The following is a 23,649-nucleotide window of genomic DNA, read 5'->3' as shown; positions in this document are numbered from 1 at the left end:
TCAGATCTTGCTTTACTTGCAATGCTATCACTTCATATTCAGTAAAAGTACCTTTTCTCTAAAACAAGGGAGTTGGGGGTTTCCTTTCTTGAATTTTGAAGGAGGCATGTCTGACATGGCTGTTGTAAAATGGAAATAGCGTTCTCCTTCAAAGTTAACTATGCAGCCTTTAATTTTAAAACCATGTCAGCAGGTTGCAGCACCTTGTTGATCTTTCCTGTACCCAGAAATGAACTAGGTCAGGCCTGGCTAATATTTGGGTGGGAGACCAAAGAAAATCCCAAAGCTGTAGAAAATTGAAATGCACCTTGGATGAATGGGATAATAAACCACTTCCTTCTATTGCCGAGAAAGCTGCTTTGACATACATATTTGAAGTGATATACAGTCAAACTTGACTGGAAAGAGGATTCTGTTTTTTAAAAAAATCAAAATCATGTAAAATTGAGTAAAGTTGTGCCAGATTGCTTCAATTTGTCATGATTTCAGAACAGTTCTTACTGTCAACTGCCATGTGAGCTTTTGATTTCTTGAATGCACTATAGCCAGCCTTGGTATCCTATTAATAGTAAACAAGAAATTGAATTATTAATAATGGAGTAGAAGGATTTTCTTCCAGATGATCTGCTACCTACATTTTATTGCTCCTGGAACAATTCCCCCTTTTCTCATGTGTTCCCTTCCTCGTAGCTGCTGGCAGGTGCCAGAGTCGATGAGTTGAACAAGCATCGCCAGACTGCCCTCCATCTTGCAGCCCAGCAAGACTTGCCCACAATATGCTCAGTCCTTCTGGAGAATGGCATTGACTTCGCTGCTGTGGATGAAAACAAAAACAATGGTATGCCTTGTGAACCCCAAAGGTTCATTCTGCATTAGCCAAGCTCACTTCCCTCTCAGTATTTCTTAAACAGCGTTTCCTTGGCTTGCGAAGCCACTTTCGTTCTCTTGTGGCACGGTTCTCCTTTTGGGCTCATGGTTATACTTCTGGGCCCCTTTTAGCAGTCTGGAAATCAGTTGGTTTGGTGGTTAAGGGATCAGGTTAGAAACCAGGAAACCGAGTTGTAATCCCGCCTTAGGTATGAAAAGGGGCTGGTCATTCACTGTCAGCCCAACCCACCTCACAGGGCGTTGTGGGAAACTAGGAAGAGGGAGGAGTATTGTTTATGTTTGCCACTTCTCAGTTGGAGTGGGTGAGTCTTAGTGCAGATTATGCTTAATAGTCCAAAGTAGTAAAAACACAATTGTTTGAATTGGCTGCCTTTTTCTAATTAGGCATTCCCAAAGTGGTATGCTGCAGACACATTTTGACTGCAGGTAGTCCTTGAGTTATGACTATAATTGAGACCACAATTTCTATTGCTAAGCAAGGCGGTTAAATGTGTTGTGCTTGATTTTAGAACATTTTTTGGCATAATTGTTAAATGAACCATACAATTGTTAAGTGAATCCCACTTCCCCCATTGACTTTGCTTGTTGGAAGCCAGCTGGGAAGGTCTCAGATGGGGAACACATAACCTCAGGATGCTACAACCTTTGTAAATACATGCTGGTTACCAAAGTGCCTAAATATTGATCACATGACCACGAGGATGCTGCAATGGTTGTAAGTTGCAAATCATTATAACTTTGAACAGTTGCTAAATGAATGGTTGTAAAACAAGGACTACCTGTACACCTTGTGGGATCCAAGTCAGTATGGCAGCTGCAATAAAACCTGTCATTTAATACTTTAAATCTGGCATTGCTTCTTACAACAATGAAGGGAATTATTTGTAGTGTATAGCTTGGTAACTCCTGAGCCATTTTTTGAAACCATAGAGCTCCCCTGAAATCTGATAACTAAAATTAATTTTACCAGCATTGTTTTATGTATTCCCCCTCAAACAACAAAAAGATTTTGATACCAGGCAGAGCAGAGACACTCCAGCATTATCACTGTGCTTCTGTAGCCCTTGCAAGTTGGGGGGAAAGCAGCTTCCCAAGGAAAAAAGGTTTCCTATCTTTGCTAGGGTTTGATATAAAAAAGATGGCCCTATAAGTTTGCATATTAAATAAATAGCAATACGGGATAAAAACTTTGTGTCAGGCCTGCAGCCATCTTTTCTTTTGGGTCTTTAGCCTGCCACACTTTCTATTATTCTACTATGCATTTTCTATGGTGGGAAAATGGGAGGGGGTATTGTAGGAGTGAGATGCGATGTAGCCATAACAAAATTCTTTCTAGAAAGCCAAGGTCATCCTTTGTCTTTGCACCTCTACACCTGACCAGAACTGGATGGGTAGAACTGCCAGTATGGCAGTGGAAGATTGGACCATGTGATGGACTTGTGGGCGTGCGGGCAACAGCTTGAACTTTCAACTAGGTGGGGAAAACCAGGAAGCTTTCAGATTCAGATTTTCCCAGATGTGCCAACGTGGCTCTCTTAATAAATTGGAACTTTGAGCAATACTTTGCCTTGGACTCTGATTTACTTTTGGATGCTATTTGGAACCCTGACACTTTGCTTTTAAGTGTCAGTGAAAAATCATGTAGAGATCTTTTTTTTTAGGGTCTGTTTAAATCCTGCCTTCTTTTTCTTGTCAAAATTTAGCTCTACACTTGGCGGTCATGCACGGACGTCTGTCAAACATTCGTGTCCTTCTGACAGAGTGTAATATAGATGCAGAAGCCATTAATGCCAGGTAAGAAGAACAGCCTTTTTTATCTTTGTATTAGCTGGTTTTTTTTTTAAAGCACTGAAAACTGTCCAAGAGCGAGTTGCTTTTCTCCTTGCTTCAAAAGCAAGGCTAAACAAATATATTTTAATGGGCGGTACTTTTTCCTCATCCAGTAAGGTTGATTAAAATTTAGGAGGGTTTCCAAATTCATGTTCTTAATAGGTCTGGGTGTATGTGTTTACACTTGCACATTATTGCCACATTTTCATGTCTATTTATCTGACCTTGGATTTTTAGACTGTTTCAAAGTGTGGGGTTATGCAATTCCACTGGGAAAAGTAGCTGTGTGTAACCAGGCTTTCTTAGTAAGGCTTCTCTGGAGGAAAGGTAGAAAGAATTGCTTCAGGGAATGAAATAGACCTTCTTTTCCTGGTTTTTAGAATTTGTTTTAGTGTGAGCACTTAGTATGCAATCATCATTGCAAAGTGATTTGTGTATAGCATCTAAACAACTGCCCTTAAAGATGTATGTGTGTAAAAAAGTGAACCCTGACTTGGAAGGGAGAAATCTTCTTGTATTGCCATTGGAATTTGCTCTGGATATAACACAATCAACATCTCATTACTAGAGGTCAGTCCCCAATGCACATCCTGGGGCAATATGGAAAAGAGAATGCAGCAACTATCTTTGATTTTTTCCGGGAATGTATGCCAGAATATCCGCTTGACAAGCCAGATACTGATGGAAATACAGGTAAGAACTTTTATTCCAGTGTTTTTGAAACTTGTCAACTTTGAAATGTGTGGACTTCAACTCCCAGAATTCCTCAATGAGCATCCTGGCTAGGGAATTTAGAAAGCTCACACATATAAAAAAAGGGCCTAGTTTTAAAAACACTGTTTTATGCTGTTGCCCAACAGTGCAGTATGCCATCATTTCCTTGATTCAGCCTCTTGTGTTTAATTGTTGCTGATGGATCCCCATTCACAAAACAGGGCAAGTTGTGCTTTAGGATACAACAGCCATTGGGTTTGGTCTGACCCTTTCATAAGATTTGTTGAAAGCAAAATTTGCCCTTCGCTCTACATGTTCTGACCATAGTTCCCAAAATTCTCCAGGATGGAGAATGTGTTTTAGCTTCAACTTAGAATTAAGGAGAAATTTCCTGACAGAATAATTAATCAGTGGAACAACTTGTCTCCAGAAGTTGTGAATGCTCCAACACTGGAAGTTTAAGAAGATGTTGGATAACCATTTGTCTGAAATGGTGTAGAATTTCCTGCCTAAGCAGGGGGTTGGACTAGAAGACCTCCAAGGTCCCTTCCAACTCTGTTATTGTATTCTTCCCAGCCCAACAGGATAACTGTCATCTTGACAAAAGGGATGAGATTATGTCAATGAGATGGTATATAATTCTCACTCCATTAAAAACATTTTTGCTTCTAGCTTTCACATACAAGATCAGGGAGCTACCAAATGTTTTCGCCTTAAACATTTTATCTCTGCTATATACGCATCTGCAGTTTTTACCCCAGTGCTACAATTTGCTTCTGCTTCTATCTCTTCTTGTAAAGATTGAAGAGCCTTCATTAGCTACATTAGCTACTAATTCAGATTTTTGACTAAACAGGTATCAGACTTCAGGTCTTCTTCCATCTCTCTAATCATACGTAATGTAGGCCACTATGAATATTCAAATTCATTCAAAATAAATATCGGACTAAGGAATTTCAATTAGCTTATGAATGAACAAGGAATGTTATAAGTTATCTAAATTTAGTCTAATAAAAGGGGAGTTAAAGTACAAGAGGGAGGGAGGATGCTATAGTTAGTTATCTTATGTTAGTGTATGACTGTTAAATGTTTATACCCTGTATTTTGCTCTGGGAAGTTGAGGGGAGGGAGGGTTGGAGGGGAGGGTTGGAGGGGGGAGAGGGAAGGGGAAATATTTGTAAATTTTATTAAAACTTTTCAATAAAAAAACATTCAAATTGAAGAATGCTATTGAGATAGCTTAATAAATAAAACTTTGTCAGTGTAACCTAGCATCTCACAGGATTCCTGTGGCTGCAGAAGATATATTCTTTTAGGTGGGGAGGACAAAAGACAAGCATGGCAGCTTATGGTATCTGTATCCTTCGTGGTCATCCTCTTTGCTAACATAATCAAAGGAATTTATTAGATTTCGTGGGGTGGAATGATGTCGCTGAACTTACCAGATTCCCTCTTCTGTTTAGTGTTTGTGGTAGTTTTATTTGGGGCAGAAGCAGAGGTGGGTTGCTACCGGTTCACACCGGTTCTGGTGAAATAGTAGTGGAAATGGCGACTAGGTCGCCGAACCGGTACGGACAGCAGGCTCGCCATGCCCCCAAACTGGTTCCCTGGTCACCACGGCATGGTTTGGGGGCATTTTTTAATGTTCAGCGCATGCGCAGACCTGTTTACAGCTACTGCACATGCACGCAGAGCGCGCATTAGGCGCACGCGCGATCACCAAACCAGCAGTAACGCCAGAAACAACCCACCCCTGGCCAGAAGTATACATTACCATAATAGTGTGCAATTGCAGGTATGCTAAGCTCTCCAGTGTCTCATGTCAAAGATCTTTTGGCAGAATAGAAAAAGTAGGCATTGATATCAACTATTGTAAGTGGTCCAGTGACTTCCAATAATACCTGCCAAAAGAGTTGGTTTGCATGTGGGGCTGGGTTCCGTGTTTTTTTTTTCTTTCTTTCTTTCTTTCTTTCTTTCTTTCTTTCTTTCTTTCTCCAATTAAGATAAATTGTTTGCTGTCATATGACTTGCTGAGGAAATCTTAACTTCCTAGAGTTAGTGAAGTACTGATGATGGTGGTTTAATTGAACTGGGTAGGGTAGGATCCAAATACCTCCTTTTTCTTTTCTTTCCAAGTGCTCCTTTTGGCCTATACGAAGGGAAATGCCAACCTGTGTCGGGCTATAGTGAGAGCTGGTGCTCGCTTGGGCATCAATAACAATCAAGGGATCAATATCTTCAACTACCAAGTAGCAACTAAACAGCTTCTCTTCCGGCTTCTGGGTAAGGATCTCAGGAAGTTGCATGTCCAAAATCTGTCTTGAGTAAACAGCTATAAATGACCAACTTTGCATGGTGAGGACTTTTTCACAAAGAGAAGGGGGCTGTTTTGACCCAAAATAATCTCCCTGGACAAGGTAGAAATAGCTACTGCTTGCCCATCAAATTTCTCCGAAATGTTTTTTTTGTTTTTGTTTTAAATGAGGTAATGGGGGAAAAAGTATAGATCTCTTGAGTCTTTCTTCCATATCATGTGGTTCGAATTTTATATTTCTTGAAAGAAAATACAGGTAAAGAAGATTGCCAAGCAGATTGAAGCATGGCAGACTGACGGATGTTATAAAAAGGCACAGCTCACAAAAACGTGCCCCTTTCAATAAAAACTTGTTAACAGGGAAAAGTGCCACCAGTCGCCTCCTGGTTTTTGTGTAGCCCAACATGGCTTTCCTCCTACAGTGTCTTCTCAGAATCAGTATGTGGTTTAATAGCTGAAAAAAGTGGGCTTAGAACTGAGAGGCTATATTTGGCTTCTGTCATACAGGTAGTCACTTTTCCCATAGTTCTCTTTACCTGTTGGTCTCCTAATGGAATGTTGATGACAATCTCCTTTATGACAGACCTTTAAGAGAGGAAGATCTTTGAGAAGATCTTTGGATAGGTACTTCTACAACTTCTGCTCCATGTGGTTTAGTCCAGCTAAAGACTCTGAGGAAGTTAGTATGGCTCCCATCAGCTAAGGCAGCCCTCAAGAGCTTCACTTAAGACTTGCTTCCTTGTGCAGCTTACCTAAATAGGGTGGGTTAGAAGGCATGGACAGTGACTGTGGGTTCCCATTGTTGCCCTTTCTTTTGCAGACATGTTGTCCAAGGAACCTCCCTGGTGTGATGGCTCCAATTGTTACGAATGCAGTGCCAAGTTTGGTGTCACTTTGAGAAAGCACCACTGGTAATCTATCCTGAGTGTCAATATTTTAAGAATATCAAATGATGGATTGTTGCATAAATGAAAGTGATTTTTTTTTTTAAATATTAAGGAATATGGTGAGGGGCTTGTAACCTGCCATTCTTAATCTTTCTCTCCCACTTTGCTTTTTTGAGATAGGCAGTGCAGCTGCCAATAGAGTTCATTGTGCTATTTATTGAAATGTGGCCCTTTCACTGTCCAGAAAACAGCTTGTGCTGTTTCGTTCATTTAGTCCAAATCCTATGATCAGAAATGAGGCCTTTCCTCTTGCCCATCTTTCAGAGATGCTAACTCTTAAGGAAGAAAGGGGGCCTTTTCTCCAGAAGCCCCACACTGATGGTTTACAAATCTCAGTTTGGGAATTCAGGTTAAAAAATGTACAATAAATGCAAAACAAAAATAACAATGTCACCCACGCAAAATAGAGATCAGTATAAAATACGTTGTCCCAGAAAAGGCAGCTGCCAGTAAATGATTCCAGTTTCTTTTCAAATGCACCTTTTTGGCTTCTGAAAGCAAGCACTGGCTTCAATTGAAGACAAAATACAAAGACCCAGATGAGATTCTCTTTGTATGAGGAGCGCTATAAGAATTCGGTAGGAAGGAAGGCAGGCAGGTAAACAGACAGACAGACAATGTGTCATGGAATCAGTGTTGATTCTTAGCAACCACATAATTTTTCTTCAATTTGACCCACGCTTTGTTTTTTTTAAATCCTTCATTTTCTTCCAGCCTCTGCTTTAACAGCGTCAACCATCCTGTTTCAAAAAAAACCCATATTAGTTATGAAACTTACATGGACATCTAGCTCTAACGATTGGCCATAAAAATTCCAACAACTTTTAGTCTTGTGGAAATCTCTTAATAGTTTTCTTTCCTTAACTATCTGTTTATTTGTTTGTTTGTTTGTTTTATTGAGCTTGTATGCTGCCCACTCCCGAAGGACTCCGGGCGGCTTACAATAAAACAAGGGAGGGGAATAATACACAAGACAACATATTAAAATATACAACAGTCACAATTTCCGAGGGGCTGGATATTTCAAAAGCCCCCCGGCCTGCTGGCCTCTCTTCCTAAATAAATCCCTTGATTTTTTTTTTCATCGTAAACAAGTGACAGGGATGAAGTAAACACCTCTTTTTCCTTCCTTGTTCCTTGCAGCCGGCACTGTGGGCGTCTGCTCTGCCATAAGTGTTCAACCAAGGAGATTCCTATCCTCAAATTTGAGTTGAACAAGCCTGTCCGCGTTTGCAACACCTGCTTTGACGTCTTGACTGTTGGGGGTGTTTCCTAGTTGGCTGTGAGGAGGGAAATGACTCCCAGGGAATGCCTCCCCTTCCACCTTGTAACAGGCGCCTATCCCAAGTCACATCTCACGGAGAAGGGGAAGCTAAGAGTTTGTCTTCCTGTTACAGTGGACTCTGACCAACTTAAGGGACCATGCAAATGCTATATTCCAGTATATATGATTTTTTGTGGGGGGTGGTGTATTAATGTTAACAATGAATAATGATAAAAAAACTGCATTGGGAGAAAACTGGGAATGCTACAGAGAATCTGTGGGAAAACCAACACGATTTGGTTGAGCTGCTCTGTTTCCAGGTCAAAGCATTGAAAACCAAGATTTTTGTACTTGCTGATCATGCAACAAAGAAGGCCTTCCTTGGTGATAAAACTGTGACTTCGCTGTTCTAAAGTCTTATCACACTTTTTTTTAAAGAAAAGAAATAATATTGTTAGTACTTACATTTCTGGGTAAGTATGAGCTGATCTGCCCCTTTTGCTACCTTTCTGGAGAGAACATTTCTGGTGTTCTCTAATATATATTTTTTTTTACAAAGGGCAGCTGTGCCAGGCACAGTGACTGCTTTTACCCAAAAAGAGGTTGACCACAAGTTAAGTTTTTGTTCAACACATTGCTGAAAATTTTTGCGTGGCCTTATAATGAAAGCTTTACCACTTCTCCCGTTGAAAAGGAGGTTGACTAAAGCTCCTGGATTTTCAGAACCCTTGTTTGCTCTCCTGCGTCAAAATCGGGGAGCGATGAGGCCAACTTTGCTAGCAAATTCAATCGGGTTTTCTTAAGAAATAATTAATAATCCAAGCTGTCTTTCGGTAATGTATCAAAAACTTTGCAAATAGTCCTATGTTTACAGTGATGTTGAAGGAAGGTGTAATGCTATGGAACGAACTCCGCATGCAATGATGATGCTACTATGGGGCATGTGAAAATGACTAAAGGCCGAGATAATGAGATAAGGATAACCAGGAGAGGTAGAATAGTGCCAGTAGAGCAACCAACAGCAAGACAGTGACCCTTGGAGCTGGTCCTCTCCTTCCATAAATCTTGACGCTTGTGATTTCTTACAAAATGCTTATGCATTAATATGATAGTTGCAGCTCACATCAAGTCCACGTGTAAAGAGAAGCCTATCTTGAGTCAGATAAAGTAGAATTGGCTTGCGGTTTTGTCTCTTGTGGGCCTCTTTCCTTGGACAAAGACATTTTATTGTTGTCAGGTGCCACAGCAGGTCTCTTCTAAAATCTTGGAATATATACAAGGGATATTTTATTGGTCATATGTTTAACACAGCAAAAAAAGGGGTTTCTTGGGTTCAAACCACCATGTACTTAAATGTAGAGGATTAGGGTGGGTTGGTGCAATCTTATAAACAGAACCAAACCCTGGAAGATAAGCAAGTCTTCCATTGCTTCATGAATGGGTTAATTAAAATATGTGTCACTCTTCCCTTCAGTAACCACTACTTTTCAGTTGTCTATATGTATGTAAGGGAAGGGAAAAATATTAACTAACTAAAAATTGCATCCTCTCTCCTTTCTAGAATACTAATGCGTCCTGTAATGTTACCACATGGGTGAGTGTATGCACATACACAAAACAGAGTGTTACTTTTTAAAATATATTTCTGTGATTTAAGGGACATAACAGCTTTACATGTTAAGCAAAATGTCTGGGGAAATTGAGTAGAAAGAGTCTTAAGGGGAAGAAGTCAATGCTACATTTCAAATTGGATCCCAGTTTGCTGCTTGGCCCTTCTGATCTGTTGGGTGAAAAACTGGAATTCTGCCTTCAGTGACATTCAGGGATGATTAGGGGATCCTTAGTAATTATTTGCCCTTTTCTAAAATTCCTGCTTGTATCCATTTGCTTCAAAAGAATGAACCTCTTGTCATTTAACCTATAATCAGTGCAATCTCTACCCGCTCAAAGAAATAAGCTACTTTGTGAGGCTGTAGGCAGGCAGCTTGTTTTGGATAACTAGATGGGAAATGCAATAGTTCACCTGCTAACTCATCACACTTCATCTGAGCAAATGGAGGTGGAAGGTGAACAAATTGCTAGTTTTTCAGTTTACCTTGGTGATTCTGGTATTTTTTAAGAGTTATTTTTTCATAGACACATTACCATATTTCTACAGTGGCATTACGGACATTATGTAACATTTCCGGGTTGTAAATTGTATATATGATAGAACATTAACATGCCAAAATTAAGCAGGCCTCTCTCAATATCAATTGAGTTATGGAATTTCCCAGTTAAAGAGATTCTCCTGGGGCAGTGTGCTTGAATTTGAAATGGACTTGGTGGATTGCACAAAAGAAATAATTGTAAAGCACTTTTAATAAAAACACTTGTATCTGAGCCTATTCTACTGACTGGCCCAAAATTAGTGTTTTGTTTTATTTTAAAGAAAAATGTTCTTATTAGTCAATGTATAAGTGTAACACTTGAGGATCTGACTGTTTCACATGTGCAATACTGTACCATGGTAGATTATAAATTGGCTGAGATGTTAATTTGTTCTAATGATCTGAACTTGTGGTCTCAAACTCATTTTCTTGGAGGAAAATTGATCGTTTGGTTGATTGTCTTGAGATCCAGCAAGTTTTATCCGTTTTTGGCTTGTATTTAGACCTAAACAATGGCAATTGCTGTTGAATGAAACACAAGGGGAAGATGGGGAGAACACTGCCTGCATTTTCTTAATTTATTAAGTGACATCTTCAATGTGGTCTTGTGAGTGGTTGCTTGATCACTTGTTACCAATGCTGAAGCATTTCCTTGGAATATTTTTATCTACAAATTACATGAAAAAGGGCTAAATGCTATGAAAAAACTTGAGAATTTGAACCACTGTAACACTATTTATTTAAAAAGATGGTTAAGGAACTGTAAATCAATTGACAGAGATAACTTTTATCTGTGTTGGCTTTGGCCATGGCATCAAACTCTCTGGGGATCTTGCTTTCCTTGTTTTAGAGCACAAGGAGGGGGATGTGCTTGATTTGTCTTCAAGGACCAATACAAAAGTGCAAGTCTTTAGAAGTTTGGAAGCAACTACCCTGTTTTCCCAAAAATAAGACCTCCCACATAATAAGCCCAATTGGGCTTTTGAGCGTATGCGCTAAAATAAGCCCTCTCCAGAAAATAAGCTCTTCCCCAAAAACATTGCAACACAGCAGCAGCCATGAGGTGACCACACTTGCCGCCTCCTGCACCTGAAAAATTATAAATTATCCCCGAAAATAAGACCAAGTGCTTATTTGGGGAGTCAAAAGAAAACAAGACCCTGTCTTATTTTCGGGAAAACAAGGTATACCTATTGCTAGTTTTCATACTGCCACATGTCCTTGGTTTTTCCCCTTCAGAGGTGATCTGATTCTTCATGGTCTTAGTTTTAACATTCTTAAACCTCAGTGACCACATTTAGATCCCTTTCTCCCATCCCTCCCTTCTGCACAACTTCTCTCATTGGTCAGTTTCCCCATACTGCTCATTCTGTACTTTCAAGCACATGAAAAGTTTTGTGCTCCAGTTTTATAATTTGTGACAGTACTTACTGTATAATCCAGCATATGAGCACAGAAATAGTTTGTATGTTTCATATGTGAATAGTTTTGGACACCAAATCTACTGTTGTTTTGTACACATTGTTCAGCAGTCCTCTGCAGCCAGTTCATCCTATCTCAGACCTCTTAAACTGCAACCTGCTCTCCATCCCCTCCCCTTGCCTTTTCTGAATGGTCACCATGTGCCATAAAAAGGTAGCTCTATCTTGAAAACATGTAAGACCAACTTGATATAATTTAAATCTGTGGAATGCAGGCATAGCCTGGAAATTTCATTTTTGTCAAATGAGTTTGCTTTTTCAGTGTTCTGAGAGCACTGACCTGCTTCTTTGATTAGCTCTCAGCCTAAGATCCTGAAAATTGATTTTTCTTTGCTCATTTCCTAGCGTGTTAAAAAAAAAAGTTGTATGAACCAACCTATAGAGGTAACTCACGATCTCTCTAGGAGTTTGTGCTTGTTTGTAATTTAAAGCCTTGTCTGAAGCTGCCTAGCCAGGAGTTTTATAGTAGGACTAAGCTGTTTACAGTGCAGATTATTAAAAGGACTAATCTGTGTTTGGGAAAGGATAACTGCTTGGCTTATGAAAGAGTGGTTGTGAAGTCTTGTATTCAAGTCAGAGGGACATTAGTGGAAGAGGAAACTTTTCTACCATTGGTTCTCCCACATAGCAACTCAGGTACTGAACCTAGATATCACAACATCAGGTAATTAAGTTTATGATGTCCAATATACAGTAGCTATTTGCAAACATGCTACTTTGTTTTAAAATTGGAGTGTCTGTATTGCATTAAATAAGTTTTGCCTATACTTTTTTTTTAAAGGCGTAGCTGTCCTTATGGATTGACAGTACAAAACTATAGTCCTTAGCCTTGTCCCTACCAGACTGGGATTACTGCATTCAACACACCGCTAATACCATTTTCATAGTAGGAAACTAAACATCTGCAAGTAATATGGCCTGTTTTTCAGCTGTTCTTAGTTTGAGAAACAAAGTCTTAATCGTTTTTTTTCCCAACTATAATCTTTCCTTCAAAAGCCCTGTAAAGCAATGTATTTTTCTAATATTTATATGCCAACTTGTAATTTCTTCTAATAAAGCAATTTAATTGAATTGGACACCAGTACGTTCATGGCTACAGAAGTCAAGCAAAAGAACTGTATATTGCTACAAACTGAATACTGACACAAGTGATGCCCAATTTCATCCAGAATTTTTTTAAAAAAATTTTTTTCACTTCACCAAACTGGTTTCTTCCAGATGTGTTGATATTACAATTTGCTCAAGATAATAAGAGGTTTATCTGATGGGTTAATACAAACCATAACCTGAAGTAGTAAATTAAGCCAGATGGGAAACAATACAACGCATCAAGTGGGCGTTCAACGGGCATGTTTACTGAAGAGCAGCAAGAACTCTTTAAAGTTATCTAACAAAGCATAATTTAGCAGGGTTAATCTAAAGATAACGCTAAATGTTTCCCCTGTCCAGTTGTGTCCAACTCTTAGCTCATGTCCATTTCTTACCAAGGGAGCCAGGGTTGTACAGAGACATTTCTGTGGTCACATGGCCAACAGTGGCTATACTGTATGCTGAGGGACATAGGATGCTGTTTATCTACTCACATTTGCATGCTTTCAAACTGTTAGGTGGGCAGGAGCTGGGACAAATAACAGGAGCTCACTTTGTTACGCAGTGAACTCAGGCCGTCAGCTTTATTTTATTTTATTTTTATTTTTTTTTGCTTTATTTGTACGCCGCCCTTTTCCCTGAGGGGACTCAGGGCGGCTCACAATTCAAGGGAGGGGGAAAAACAAACAAATTACAGAACAAAAAGACCATACACAGCTAAAAACACAACAATCATACCATTCGGAGTGGGGCTGCAAGTCTTTAGCCCCAAGCCTGTCGGAACAGCCAGGTTTTAAGGGCTGTGCAGAAGGCCTGGAGGGTGGTGAGGGTACGAATCTCCACAGGGAGTTCGTTCCACAGGGTCGGAGCAGCCACAGAGAAGGCCCTCCTCCGGGTAGTCGCCAGTCGGCACTGGGCGGCTGATGGAATTCGGAGGAGGCCTAGTCTGTGGGATCTTATTGGTCTAGTGGAGGTAATTGGCAGCAGGCGGTCTCTCAAGTATCCAGATCCAATACCATGAAGGGCTTTGTAGGTGACAACTAGCACCTTGAAGCGAATCCGGAGATCAACAGGCAGCCAGTGCAGCTCGCGGAAGATAGGTGCTTTCCAGCTAACAAGCTCAGCGCCTTTAACCACTGAGTCATCGTGGCCCCTTTAGAGTGAATCCAGTTATTTCTTAAATATGGTTTATAAAACGATCAGTTTAGAACTCATGCATTGTGCAGATCCAATATTTTAGCCTTGGACGTTGTATCAAAATAAGAGGCAGGATAACTCAGCAGTTAAAAGACTGAGCTTGTCAGTTGAAAGCCCATTCAGGAATGAACCCCATGCAGTGGGATGAGCTCCCATTACTTGCTTCAGCTCCTGTCAATCTAGCAGTTTGAAAGCATGCAAATGGAAGTAAATAAGATACCATTTTAATGGGAACATAACAGTTCCATGAGCCTCGGCATATAGTCATGCTGACCACAGAAGCATCTTCAGATAAAGCTGGCTCCCTTGGTTAAGAAATGAAGATAAGCAGCATCCCTAGAATTGGACACAACTGGATGGGAAAACCTTTATTTTTGTCTTCTTGTTATTATCAATACAGCCATTTTATATGAGTTAGAAAATCAATTACAAGTGGTCAGGTGACCATAGGACATGGCAAATGGCCATAAATATTGCCCAACTGCGGAGCGCCCAAATCTCACTTGCCATAGGCCCAAGATAGGTCTATAGTAACTGCAAGCAATCAGTCACAAATCGTGATCTACATGTATGCTTCCAGTTCATGCTGGTATCAATGACTTATGAAGCAGGTGCTGGGAGTCCATTTTACACCTCCATTCTTCAGGGCCAATGACTCTCTTTCTTCCTTCATTGCTAGAATCCTGTGTGTAGAGAAGCATGTCATCAACTTCCATGGTTTTAAACACAATGTTTAAAGCGCTCTTCCCAATTCCTATTTTTTAACCTTATGTTTTACAAACCCGTTATTTCTAAAGAGCTATTTTTAATTTCAAATTGAAATTTCAGGCAAGGACAGTGTGTCAAAATACATAGTTAAAGTTTCCTTGGCTTCCTTTAATGCCTGGATTGTGTAGAAGTGTTTAATCTCCAGTGAAAAACGGCTGAGTCATTCTTTCAAAGCACACCATTCAGAAAGTGGGTGACACCCTTCGTATTCCTGGAGGTTAGGATTGTTCAACTTTCCTTGCTTGCTTAGCTGGGTTGATTTCTCTTGCCCAGGAAACAGCTCTTCTGTCTTTATGCAAATGCAATGACTACGACTGGATCCAGGTTCGTAGAGCTTCCTAGGTACACCGGACCATTCTCGGCTGATGCCCCCACTGAAAACCACATAAAGAAGAAATGAATGAAACAGGAAGAATGGACATGTTTAACAGCAATGTTATAGCGTGTGAACACAACAGCTTCTGCAATTTTTAAAAGCTAATTGAAGACAGCTATGCAATCTTAGGGGACGCAGTGGCTCAGTGGCTAAGACGCTGAGCTTGTTGATCAGAAAGGTCGGCTGTTCGAATCCCTAGCGCCATGTAACGGAGTGAGCTCCCGTTACTTGTTCCAGCTTCTGCCAACCTAGCAGTTCGAAAGCATGTAAAAATGCAAGTAGAAAAATAGGGACCACCTTTGGTGGGAAGGTAACAGCGTTCCGTGCGCTTTTGGTATTTAGTCATGCCGGCCACACGACTACTGAGGCATCTTTGGACAGTGCTGACTCTTCGGCTTTGAAACAGAGATGAGCCCTCTAGAGTCAAGAACAACTAGCGCATATGTGCGAGGGGAACCTTTACCTTTATGCAATCTTGGAAAAAATGCAGCTGCTTTAAAAAGCTACTGATAGAGCATCTGCATCCTCCACCATTTCTGCACTGCAATGCAAAGATGTTTTAACTCACCATTAGTGGTGTGTTATTAATATTGTGGCCAGAACTCAGACTATCAATACATAGATATTATTGTGCTATAGATACTGAGCCAAATTTTTTTTTTGGGGGGGGGGGATTTTCATTTTCCCCATTCTGATTACAAATTGAGCCACTTAACTCTCTAAATTGGTGTTTCTCATCTTTGGCAGCTTTAAAACCTATGGACTTCAATTCCCAGAATTCCTCAGCCAACTGAGGGATTCCCAGGAATTCTGAGAGTTGAAGTCTTAAAGTTGCCAAAGTTGAGAAACACAGCTCTAAACATCAGTGTATAAGCAAGTATGGATAATCTACTGCCACAGGCACTCTCAAGCTTTATTTTCCAGCTCTTATTGCTGTAAATCACAGGTGTCAAACAATAGCGTCATGTGACGTATCGTGACATTGTGTTTTTTGCCTTTGTGGAGCCGAGGTGAATGGCCTATGTGAGACGCATCTGTCCCGTGGGCCACCAGTTTAACACCCCTGCTGTAGTTGATTCCCTGCTATTTTTAAACAAGTTAGGTAAGAACTGTACAGATGGTTCTCAGTTAATGAGCATTTGTTCAGTGACTACTCGAACTTGTGAGGGCACTGAAGGAAAGATGCTTATGGCTGGTCTTCAAAGTTTTAGCCGTCACAGCATCCCCTCAACCTTGTCATGGTAATATAGGCCACATTTATGGGCATTGTTGTGCAGTCACATGATTGCAATTTGCAATCTTCCCTGCTGGCTTCCCACAAGCAAAGCCAATGGGAAAACAGGAAGTTGTGATCACACGAGATCCTTGCTCAACAGCAACTGGAGACTGCCAGAAATGTTGTTGCTAATCAAGTAGTCACATGTTGTTGCACTTTACAACCACAGTTTAAAGCTCCCTATTACTGCTGTTAAATGAGGACTACATGTAATACAAGATAAAGGTTTCTCTGTCCAGTTGTGTCTGATTCTAGAGCACAGTACTCCTCTCCGTTTCTTGGCCAAGGGAGTTAGGGTTGTCCTAAGACATTTTCTTGGTCGTGTGGCCAGTATGGCTATATGCCAAAGACACATGGAACACTGTTGCCTCTCTCCAAAATGGTACCTATTAATCTAGTCACATGTGCATATTTTTGAACGGCTAGATGGGCATGATGCTGGGGCAGGAATGGGAGCTCAGCCTATTGTGCGGCTCTCGGGTCTCGAACCTGAGCTGTCAGCTTTCCAGCTGACAAATCAGCATCTTTAACCACTGAGCCACCACACCCCCACTACAGCATTAAAAAAAGCACTGCCAGTTTATTTATTTTTAAATAACTTTACTACCATAAGCGACAAGACAAATATAAAATCTTTCTCCCTGCCACCAACTGACTACTCACCTTCAGCATAACATAACAAAGAGCTACCAATGACTCAAGCGTGTGACTATGATGCATAAATCCAATATCTGCATCATACCATTACACTTGGTGGGTTCACGATCGTGTCCTCGGTGTTTTAACTCCAAATCTTACCTCTGCTTGGAGCACCAGACCCTGCTTCCTCCAGCTGAGCTCCATTCAGAGTTACAAGGTGGAAACTGGTTCTTTCGCTCAGCCTCCTGGGCCTTCAGCTTCTCCCCTTCTTCGATGAGCGCTTGGGCCTCCTTCAAAACCTTCGTAGGTTCCCCATTTTCTTGGTAAAATCGTCCAGCTACTTTGCCTTTTGAAAAATGAGGCAGTAGAGAGAGAATACACGCCACTGTACACTCATCCCTGAAATGCTGATTTCCGTGGCTGGCTTAATCATGGTTTTGCTCACAATATTTTTTGTTACACACTGAACAATAAACCAAGTTTCAATAGGAAAATGGTTAGGCCAATAGTATGAGTTTTTTGCTCTCTGCTGTTTGTTTTCTTTTCCTTTTAAAAGTATACAACTTGGGTCAAGTTTACTTAAAATTTTACATCAAATCCGGCTTCTTTGCTGAATTTTGAAAACAACTTAAAATGGAAGCAAAACTAAAAGCTTCCAGGCTACAAGTTTCTTCCAGATTGATAAAATAATAATTGATGGGTTAAGACAAATTCCATATTATTATTTTTTGGTCCTTTAATGACCCTGTAATTCCATTCATCGGGGTGGAGTTGGGGCCACTGAATGGAGCGGAGTGTTTAATGACAGATACCCTTGCAGAGTTCGCAGCTGATATTCACTCATTGTGCCCAGAGAGAGAAATATCTGCTGCTACCTAGGATCAAACTCACAACCTCCTGATTGTGAGGCAAGAGCTCCACTTCTACACCACTGCACCACTCTAAGGCAAATTCCATTAAGTGTCCTAAATTATTTAAACTCTATACATTCTCTTAATAAACCTGATATTCTTACATGCACCCAAATAGGAATTCTGCATTTTGTTCATAGGAAGATGGGCAAGTAAATATGTAAAACGTATAGGTTGCCCATTTTACACCTCAAGGTAACTTTGAGTGGCTATATCAGCTGAGTTAAGAACACGCTACGCTAAAAGTTGACTGAAAAGTTTGTGCGAATAAGATTGATTGATGTCTGTGGTTTCAACACATCTCTACATACCAATATGCACGTAATTCTTACAGTAGAAGGAAAGCCAGTTCTGGATGGCCAGCATTTGTGGTGGTAACAATCCTGAAACATCATCCACGAGGCCAGCTGGGGTGAAGTCACCTGTGGCAAAAGCTCTGGAGGCATCTTTCCCTGGACAAATAAACCAAAAACACCTGCTTTGTCACCCAATTAACCCAATTTCTGGCCTTGTATAATACTTGTACATCAACTAATAAAATGCACTAGCTCTGCAGGCATCTAAGTCAAAGTCTTTATTGTCATTGTATCTCATTTATACAACGAAATTGGTTTAGCCTCTCCTGGTGCAGTTCATATGAGAAAGCGTGAATAATATAAAGGATAATCCTTATACAAGTAGGGAAAAAACTAGTCATACGTTTCCATTATGTACAACATATTCTGTGCAACATGTATATGACTCAGGTGTATGCTCTTATCTTATGGTATATACATATTATACACTACACTGGCAGCCAGTGAAATTTGTGGTGCTATATTGTGTTTAGGAGTCTGACAGCCCATGGGTAGAAGCTGTTTTTAAATCTGTTTGGCTGTCTGGCTAAACGTCTGTGTCTTCTGCCCGATGGTGAATGTGAAAAAAGACATTGGCCAGGGTGTGAATCATCCCTAAGAGATAAAAACTAACCAAAATTAAAATTTGACTCACTAGGCCAGGGGTGTCAAACTCAATTTCATTGAGGGCCACAACAGGGTTTTGTTTGACCTCAGGGTGAGATGGGCGGGGTGGGCCTGGCCAGCTCGACACCACTTGTGTCGGGGGCGCCTGTGGCCTGAGCACTCTGCCAGCGAGAACGGGTTCCTGAGCTCTGTTTTTGGCTGGGATGGCCTCCTGCAACCCTCTGCCAGGGAAAATGGAGCTCAGGAGGGCCACGCATGCCCCTCCCAAGCTCCGCTTTCACTGGCAAAGGCACCACGGGCAGGTCCTTTGCTGCTTCCAGGGTGGCCCCGTGGATCAGATCTAAACACCTCACAGGCCGGATTGGGGCCTTGAGATTGATACCCCTGCACTAGGCAAATGAAAGAATTTCATTTTTTTAGGCAACTGGATGAAAAAGGATCAAAAAGACAAGGGTTAATCCCATCTGCCCCACCTAATGGGAGGGACAGATGTAATCAAGGCAATCCCTCAAATAACCATTTACCTGGTAGTTCTCCCAGGCCTTAGGAACAGACATTTTTGTTTTTGTGCTTTGCTCTTCTAGTGTATTGTATTTTTCCTTTAATAAGTTAGTTTTTAATTGTACGCTATCCAGAGTAATTTGGGCAGACCATAAATTAAATACATACATTTGCAAAATCTCTGCAGGCTCTTGACACCAATTTAACCAATTTATATAATTGCCCAACTCACACTTGTGACTCAGGGCAATGCACACAAAAACAAAACAAGACTATTAAAAATACAGTTAAAATGTTTAAAAGCAATAGTAAAGAAAATTAAGTTAAATGAATTCTCTTCCCAAAGCAACCACGAAGGCTTTGGAAAAGATATTCAAATACCATGATGTGTGTATCCCTACAAAGATCAGAATCATGCAAACCGTAGTATGGAAGCAAAACTTAGACTGAAGAAGTAGAGTAGAAGCACTATTGACCCCTTCGATTTTGGTGTTGGAGAAGACTCCTGAGAATACCGCGAATGGCAAGAAAACGATCCTTTGGATCATCGACCAAGTCAATCATCGACCAAGTCAATCACTCTAGGGACAAATGGAGCAGGTTCAAATTATTCTACTTCAGACACATTATGCCTTTGCCTCATAATAAACCACATTGCATATACTCAGCTCTCTGGAAAAGTCTCTAAAGCTGGGAAAGATGGAAGAAAAGAGAATGACAAGCAGCAACATAGATGGGGCTCAGTTGCAATGGTGGTGAGCCCACCCTTGAAAAGACTTAAGACTAAGAAATAGGTTAGGGATAGGTAATCATTGGGGGGGGGGATCTATTTGATTGCTAGAAATAAAAAATGATCCACTGCCACGTAATCCATAAGTGGCTGTGCTTTATATTATGAAACAAAAATGGGGCATGGTGGAAGGATACAGAAGGAGCGTTTCATTGAGAATAACTAGAGTCGGAAGGTGTCAAGGTAGATAATGGAGCTTGGAATCTCAATCCAGACCTTTCAGCTTTTAATCGGCCCCCTTGGAAAGAGGGAAATAGGAGAATCTCTCCCCCCAAAGAAGAGGGAGTCAGCTATTCTTCAAAGTACCTGAAAGCAAGGCAAGAAGCAATGGATGGAAACTAATCAAGGAGAGAAGCAACCTAGCACTAAGGAGAAATTTACAGGATGGAGGAGGGGAGGAGAGAAAAGTTGAAGGAAAAGGAGAAGGAAGGAGAAAGAAGAAGAGGGAAGTAGAGAAGAGGAAAGAGAGAAGAAAATGGACGAGAGGAGAGTAGGAGAGAGGGAAGTGGAGAAGAGGGGAGAGGAGAAGAGGAAAATGGAGGAGAAAGGAGAAGGAAGTAGAAAAGGGAAAGGAGAGATAAATATATACTGTTATTGTACAATTATGAAAATGCTTATAACTATGACGTACAACATGTATTTAAAAGACTATAAATGTATGATTAAGAGAATATTGGTTTTAATCAGGGTGTATAAAACTATGTATACTCAAAAAGGACTGAATACAGCCTAAATGTTGGAGGTGTGGTTCTCTCGATGCTACATATTATCATATATGGTGGACCTGCCAAAAGGTTAAGGCATTCTGGATAAAAATATGGTGGGTCATGCAAAATATTTTTAAAAGAAGGATAAAGTTTATTCCTCAGTTATTTTTACTAGGTATATGTACTGACTTTACAGTGGTAGAGACCAATTTGATTCTGCACCTAATAACTGCAGCAAGACTGTTGGGGGCGCAATATTGGAAGAAGGAAGACTTGCCTACAATCCAAGAATGGACATTGAAAGTGACAAACTTAGCCGAGATGGCTAAAATATCGGCATATCTTAAAGATCATTCAAATGAGAGATATAAACGAGACTGGAAAAAATATAATACGGGACCAAGAAATTCCAGTTAGCCTATGCTTAAGATCAGAAATGATTTAAACTGTTAAAAGTTAGTTCAGTAAGAAGAAGCTAAGGTCAATGTAGAATGTCATTAATTTCTTTATCTCTTTTTTCTCAATAGATTTTAGACTGTGTTAGTTAAAAATCCATACCGTGTACGGGTTCTGGGAAGTCGGGGGGGGGGGGAAGGAGGAGGGGGGTTGGGGGGGTGGAGGGAGGGAGGGGCACACACACAAAAAAAATTGTACTTCAATGTCTTAATGATTGACAAATGATGAAATATTTGTGTGTGTTTTTTTTTAAAGAAATAAAATAAATATTTGACAGGAAAAAAAAGGACTGAATACAGCCAGTACATTGCTGTTGCAAAACTGGAATTGTGATGTATTATAAAGAAAAATGTACAATAAAAATATTTATTTAAAAAAAATAGAACTAAGGAGAAATTTCCTGTCAGATCAATTAATCAGTGGAACAACTTGCCTTCAGAAGTGGTAAATGCTCCAACACTGGAAGTTTGTAAGACGATGTTGAATAGCCATTTGTCTGAAGTGGTGTAGGGTTTCCTGCCTAAGCAGGGGGTTGAGCTAGAAGACCTCCAAGGCCCCTTCCAACTCCGTTATTCTATTCTTATATTTTATTTATTCATTTAGCCACGTTTATATAGTGCACATTGGAGGTAGAGACCCTTGGAGGACTGGATGCAATGAAATTTTCATTTTAATGTATGCCGATTAGTGTACATTCAAAGTGACAATGAAGTTATTCTAAGTAAGTCTTCCAATTCTAGTGCAAGCGTGTATGTAGATCACGTCCAGGGAAGAGAAGAGCCTCGGCTGCCTGCAATTTGGCAGTTCAAATCCCATCAGGCTCAAGGCTGACTCCGCCTTCCATCCTTCCGAGGTAGATAAACTGAAGATCCAGATTGTTGGGAGGCAATAGGCTGACTCTGTAAACTGCTTAGAGAGGGCTGTAAAGCACTGTGAAGCCTAAGTGCTATTGCTACTGCTATTTGCAATGCACGCCCTGCACCGTACGCTCGCGCAGGGAGAAAGGCTCATCTCTTTAACCAGGATAGAAAAGAGGGACGAAGAGGCGGGTACCTGAGAAGAAGCCATAAGCGCCTCCTGGGCCGTAATGCCTGCGCCCTTGCTGCACGTCGAACACCTGTCCCAACACGGCCAGGTAAAGTCCCGGGCTTCCCTCGGTGCCCGTGTAGCGGCTTAGCTCGGCGGCAGTTAGGACTATCTCCCCGCTGCAATTGTGCCCCAGCCACCACCAGGGAGCGAAGCCGCGAGACGCCAGCCAGGCGACCGCCCAGCCCAGAGCCAGAACGCCCAGCGCCGGCCGCAGCATATGGCGGGCGCTGAACAGCTGGGAAAGGCAGGGGCCAGCACTCAAAATGGCCCCTGCAGAGTAACGGGACGGGGCGCACGCGTCACGATTTCCTGAAATATCATTGGCCGTCGGCTTTAGAGGTCGCTGATTGGCTTTTCTGAGCCGCTATGGTTAAGGGCTCCTATGCCTCTCTAGATAGAAAAAAAGTGTAGAGGAGCACGAATTCCGAGCTTTGGGGTTTCTAATAGTTTTCCGATTCGGTCAGAAAACATAAGCTGTGGAAAACAAGCGAAGGGACTCTGACACCAGTGAGGATTTTCGTCCTTACATATTTGGTGGGGCGCGCGCGTGTGCCGGCAGTTGAAGGTGCTTGGGCCAATTCGGAAAAGGTGCAGGAGCAGAAGATCCGATTAGTATTTGGATAGGAGACCAACAGGAAATCACAGAACTACTGTATTGTATGCACTGGAAAGTTGAAAAGATAATGCTGGAGCTTAAAAGGGCTGCTGATGCCTTTTTTGGTCTTAGAGTTGAAATGGTTTCTGTGGCATGAAACACTTTCCTCCAGCTCCATTACTTGCCAACCTCCTCCCTGCCCCTCATCCTCTCTTTCCCTCCATTACCCCTGATAATGACCTGCCTGGATGAAGTCAGAAAGGCATTAGAATCCCCCCTCCCTGTTTCTGCCTACCCTCCCTCCTCTCCTTGTCCTTTACCCTTTCCCTCCCCTCTTCTACCAGGCCCACCCCACTTCTTTGTCCCCTTCTTCCCCTCCCCTCCCCCATCTCCCCCTCTCCTCTCCTACCCATCCCCCTCCACTTTTTTATTCCCTTCTCCATCTTTCCCTTTTACCTTCCCTTCTTGCCATTCCCCATACCCATTCCTCTCCACATTTCCCACAACTTCACCCTCCCTCTCAGCATATCCCACACTTTCAGCCTTATCCTCATGTCCTCACCTTCATCCCCACCCTAACCCTAAAACTCGGTGTTGAATACTAGCGCGGGAAATACAAGCGCGCGAACAAGGACTCTTCCTGATTGGCTCCCGGGCAGAGCCGGCTCAATCCTCGCCCTGATTGGTCGGGCTACAAAGGACTCT

The 23,649-nt window shown here is 41.4% G+C and overlaps 2 protein-coding genes across 5 annotated transcripts in view; one reads left to right on the top strand and one right to left on the bottom strand.

The window, feature by feature from the left end:
• Positions 1 to 10,344, top strand: part of ANKFY1 (ankyrin repeat and FYVE domain containing 1) — a 62,956-nt gene extending 52,612 nt beyond the window's left edge. For 2 of the 3 annotated variants that reach the window (XM_032216561.1, XM_032216562.1), the window contains exons 20-25: positions 691 to 838; positions 2,592 to 2,682; positions 3,287 to 3,411; positions 5,569 to 5,715; positions 6,567 to 6,657; positions 7,837 to 10,344. In XM_032216561.1, coding sequence (XP_032072452.1) covers positions 691 to 838; positions 2,592 to 2,682; positions 3,287 to 3,411; positions 5,569 to 5,715; positions 6,567 to 6,657; positions 7,837 to 7,969 — 735 coding nt within the window. In that variant the 3' untranslated portion in view covers positions 7,970 to 10,344. The remainder of the gene's footprint in view (positions 1 to 690; positions 839 to 2,591; positions 2,683 to 3,286; positions 3,412 to 5,568; positions 5,716 to 6,566; positions 6,658 to 7,836) is intronic. The other variant, XM_032216563.1, reaches the window with a different exon arrangement.
• A 3,883-nt stretch (positions 10,345 to 14,227) lies between these two features.
• LOC116508002 (neuferricin) lies at positions 14,228 to 23,217 on the bottom strand. Of its 2 annotated transcripts, XM_032216440.1 has the most exons (5): positions 22,314 to 23,217; positions 18,156 to 18,296; positions 17,093 to 17,279; positions 14,880 to 15,016; positions 14,228 to 14,557 (listed from the first exon to the last, which is right to left on the bottom strand). In XM_032216440.1, the coding sequence occupies exons 1-5, from the start codon at positions 22,564 to 22,566 to the stop codon at positions 14,550 to 14,552; spliced, it is 726 nt and encodes a 241-aa protein (XP_032072331.1). In that variant the 5' UTR covers positions 22,567 to 23,217; the 3' UTR covers positions 14,228 to 14,549. The 2 variants fall into 2 exon arrangements, with proteins under 2 accessions (XP_032072331.1, XP_032072330.1); XM_032216439.1 differs by having other exon boundaries at positions 14,228 to 15,016; positions 22,314 to 23,214.
• Between the last annotated feature and the right edge of the window lie 432 nt (positions 23,218 to 23,649).

This window comes from Thamnophis elegans, chromosome 4 (assembly GCF_009769535.1).
Source record: "Thamnophis elegans isolate rThaEle1 chromosome 4, rThaEle1.pri, whole genome shotgun sequence".
Classification (NCBI taxonomy): domain Eukaryota; kingdom Metazoa; phylum Chordata; class Lepidosauria; order Squamata; family Colubridae; genus Thamnophis; species Thamnophis elegans.
Note: the sequence above shows the minus strand (reverse complement) of the source record. Positions and strands in the feature narration are given on the sequence as shown.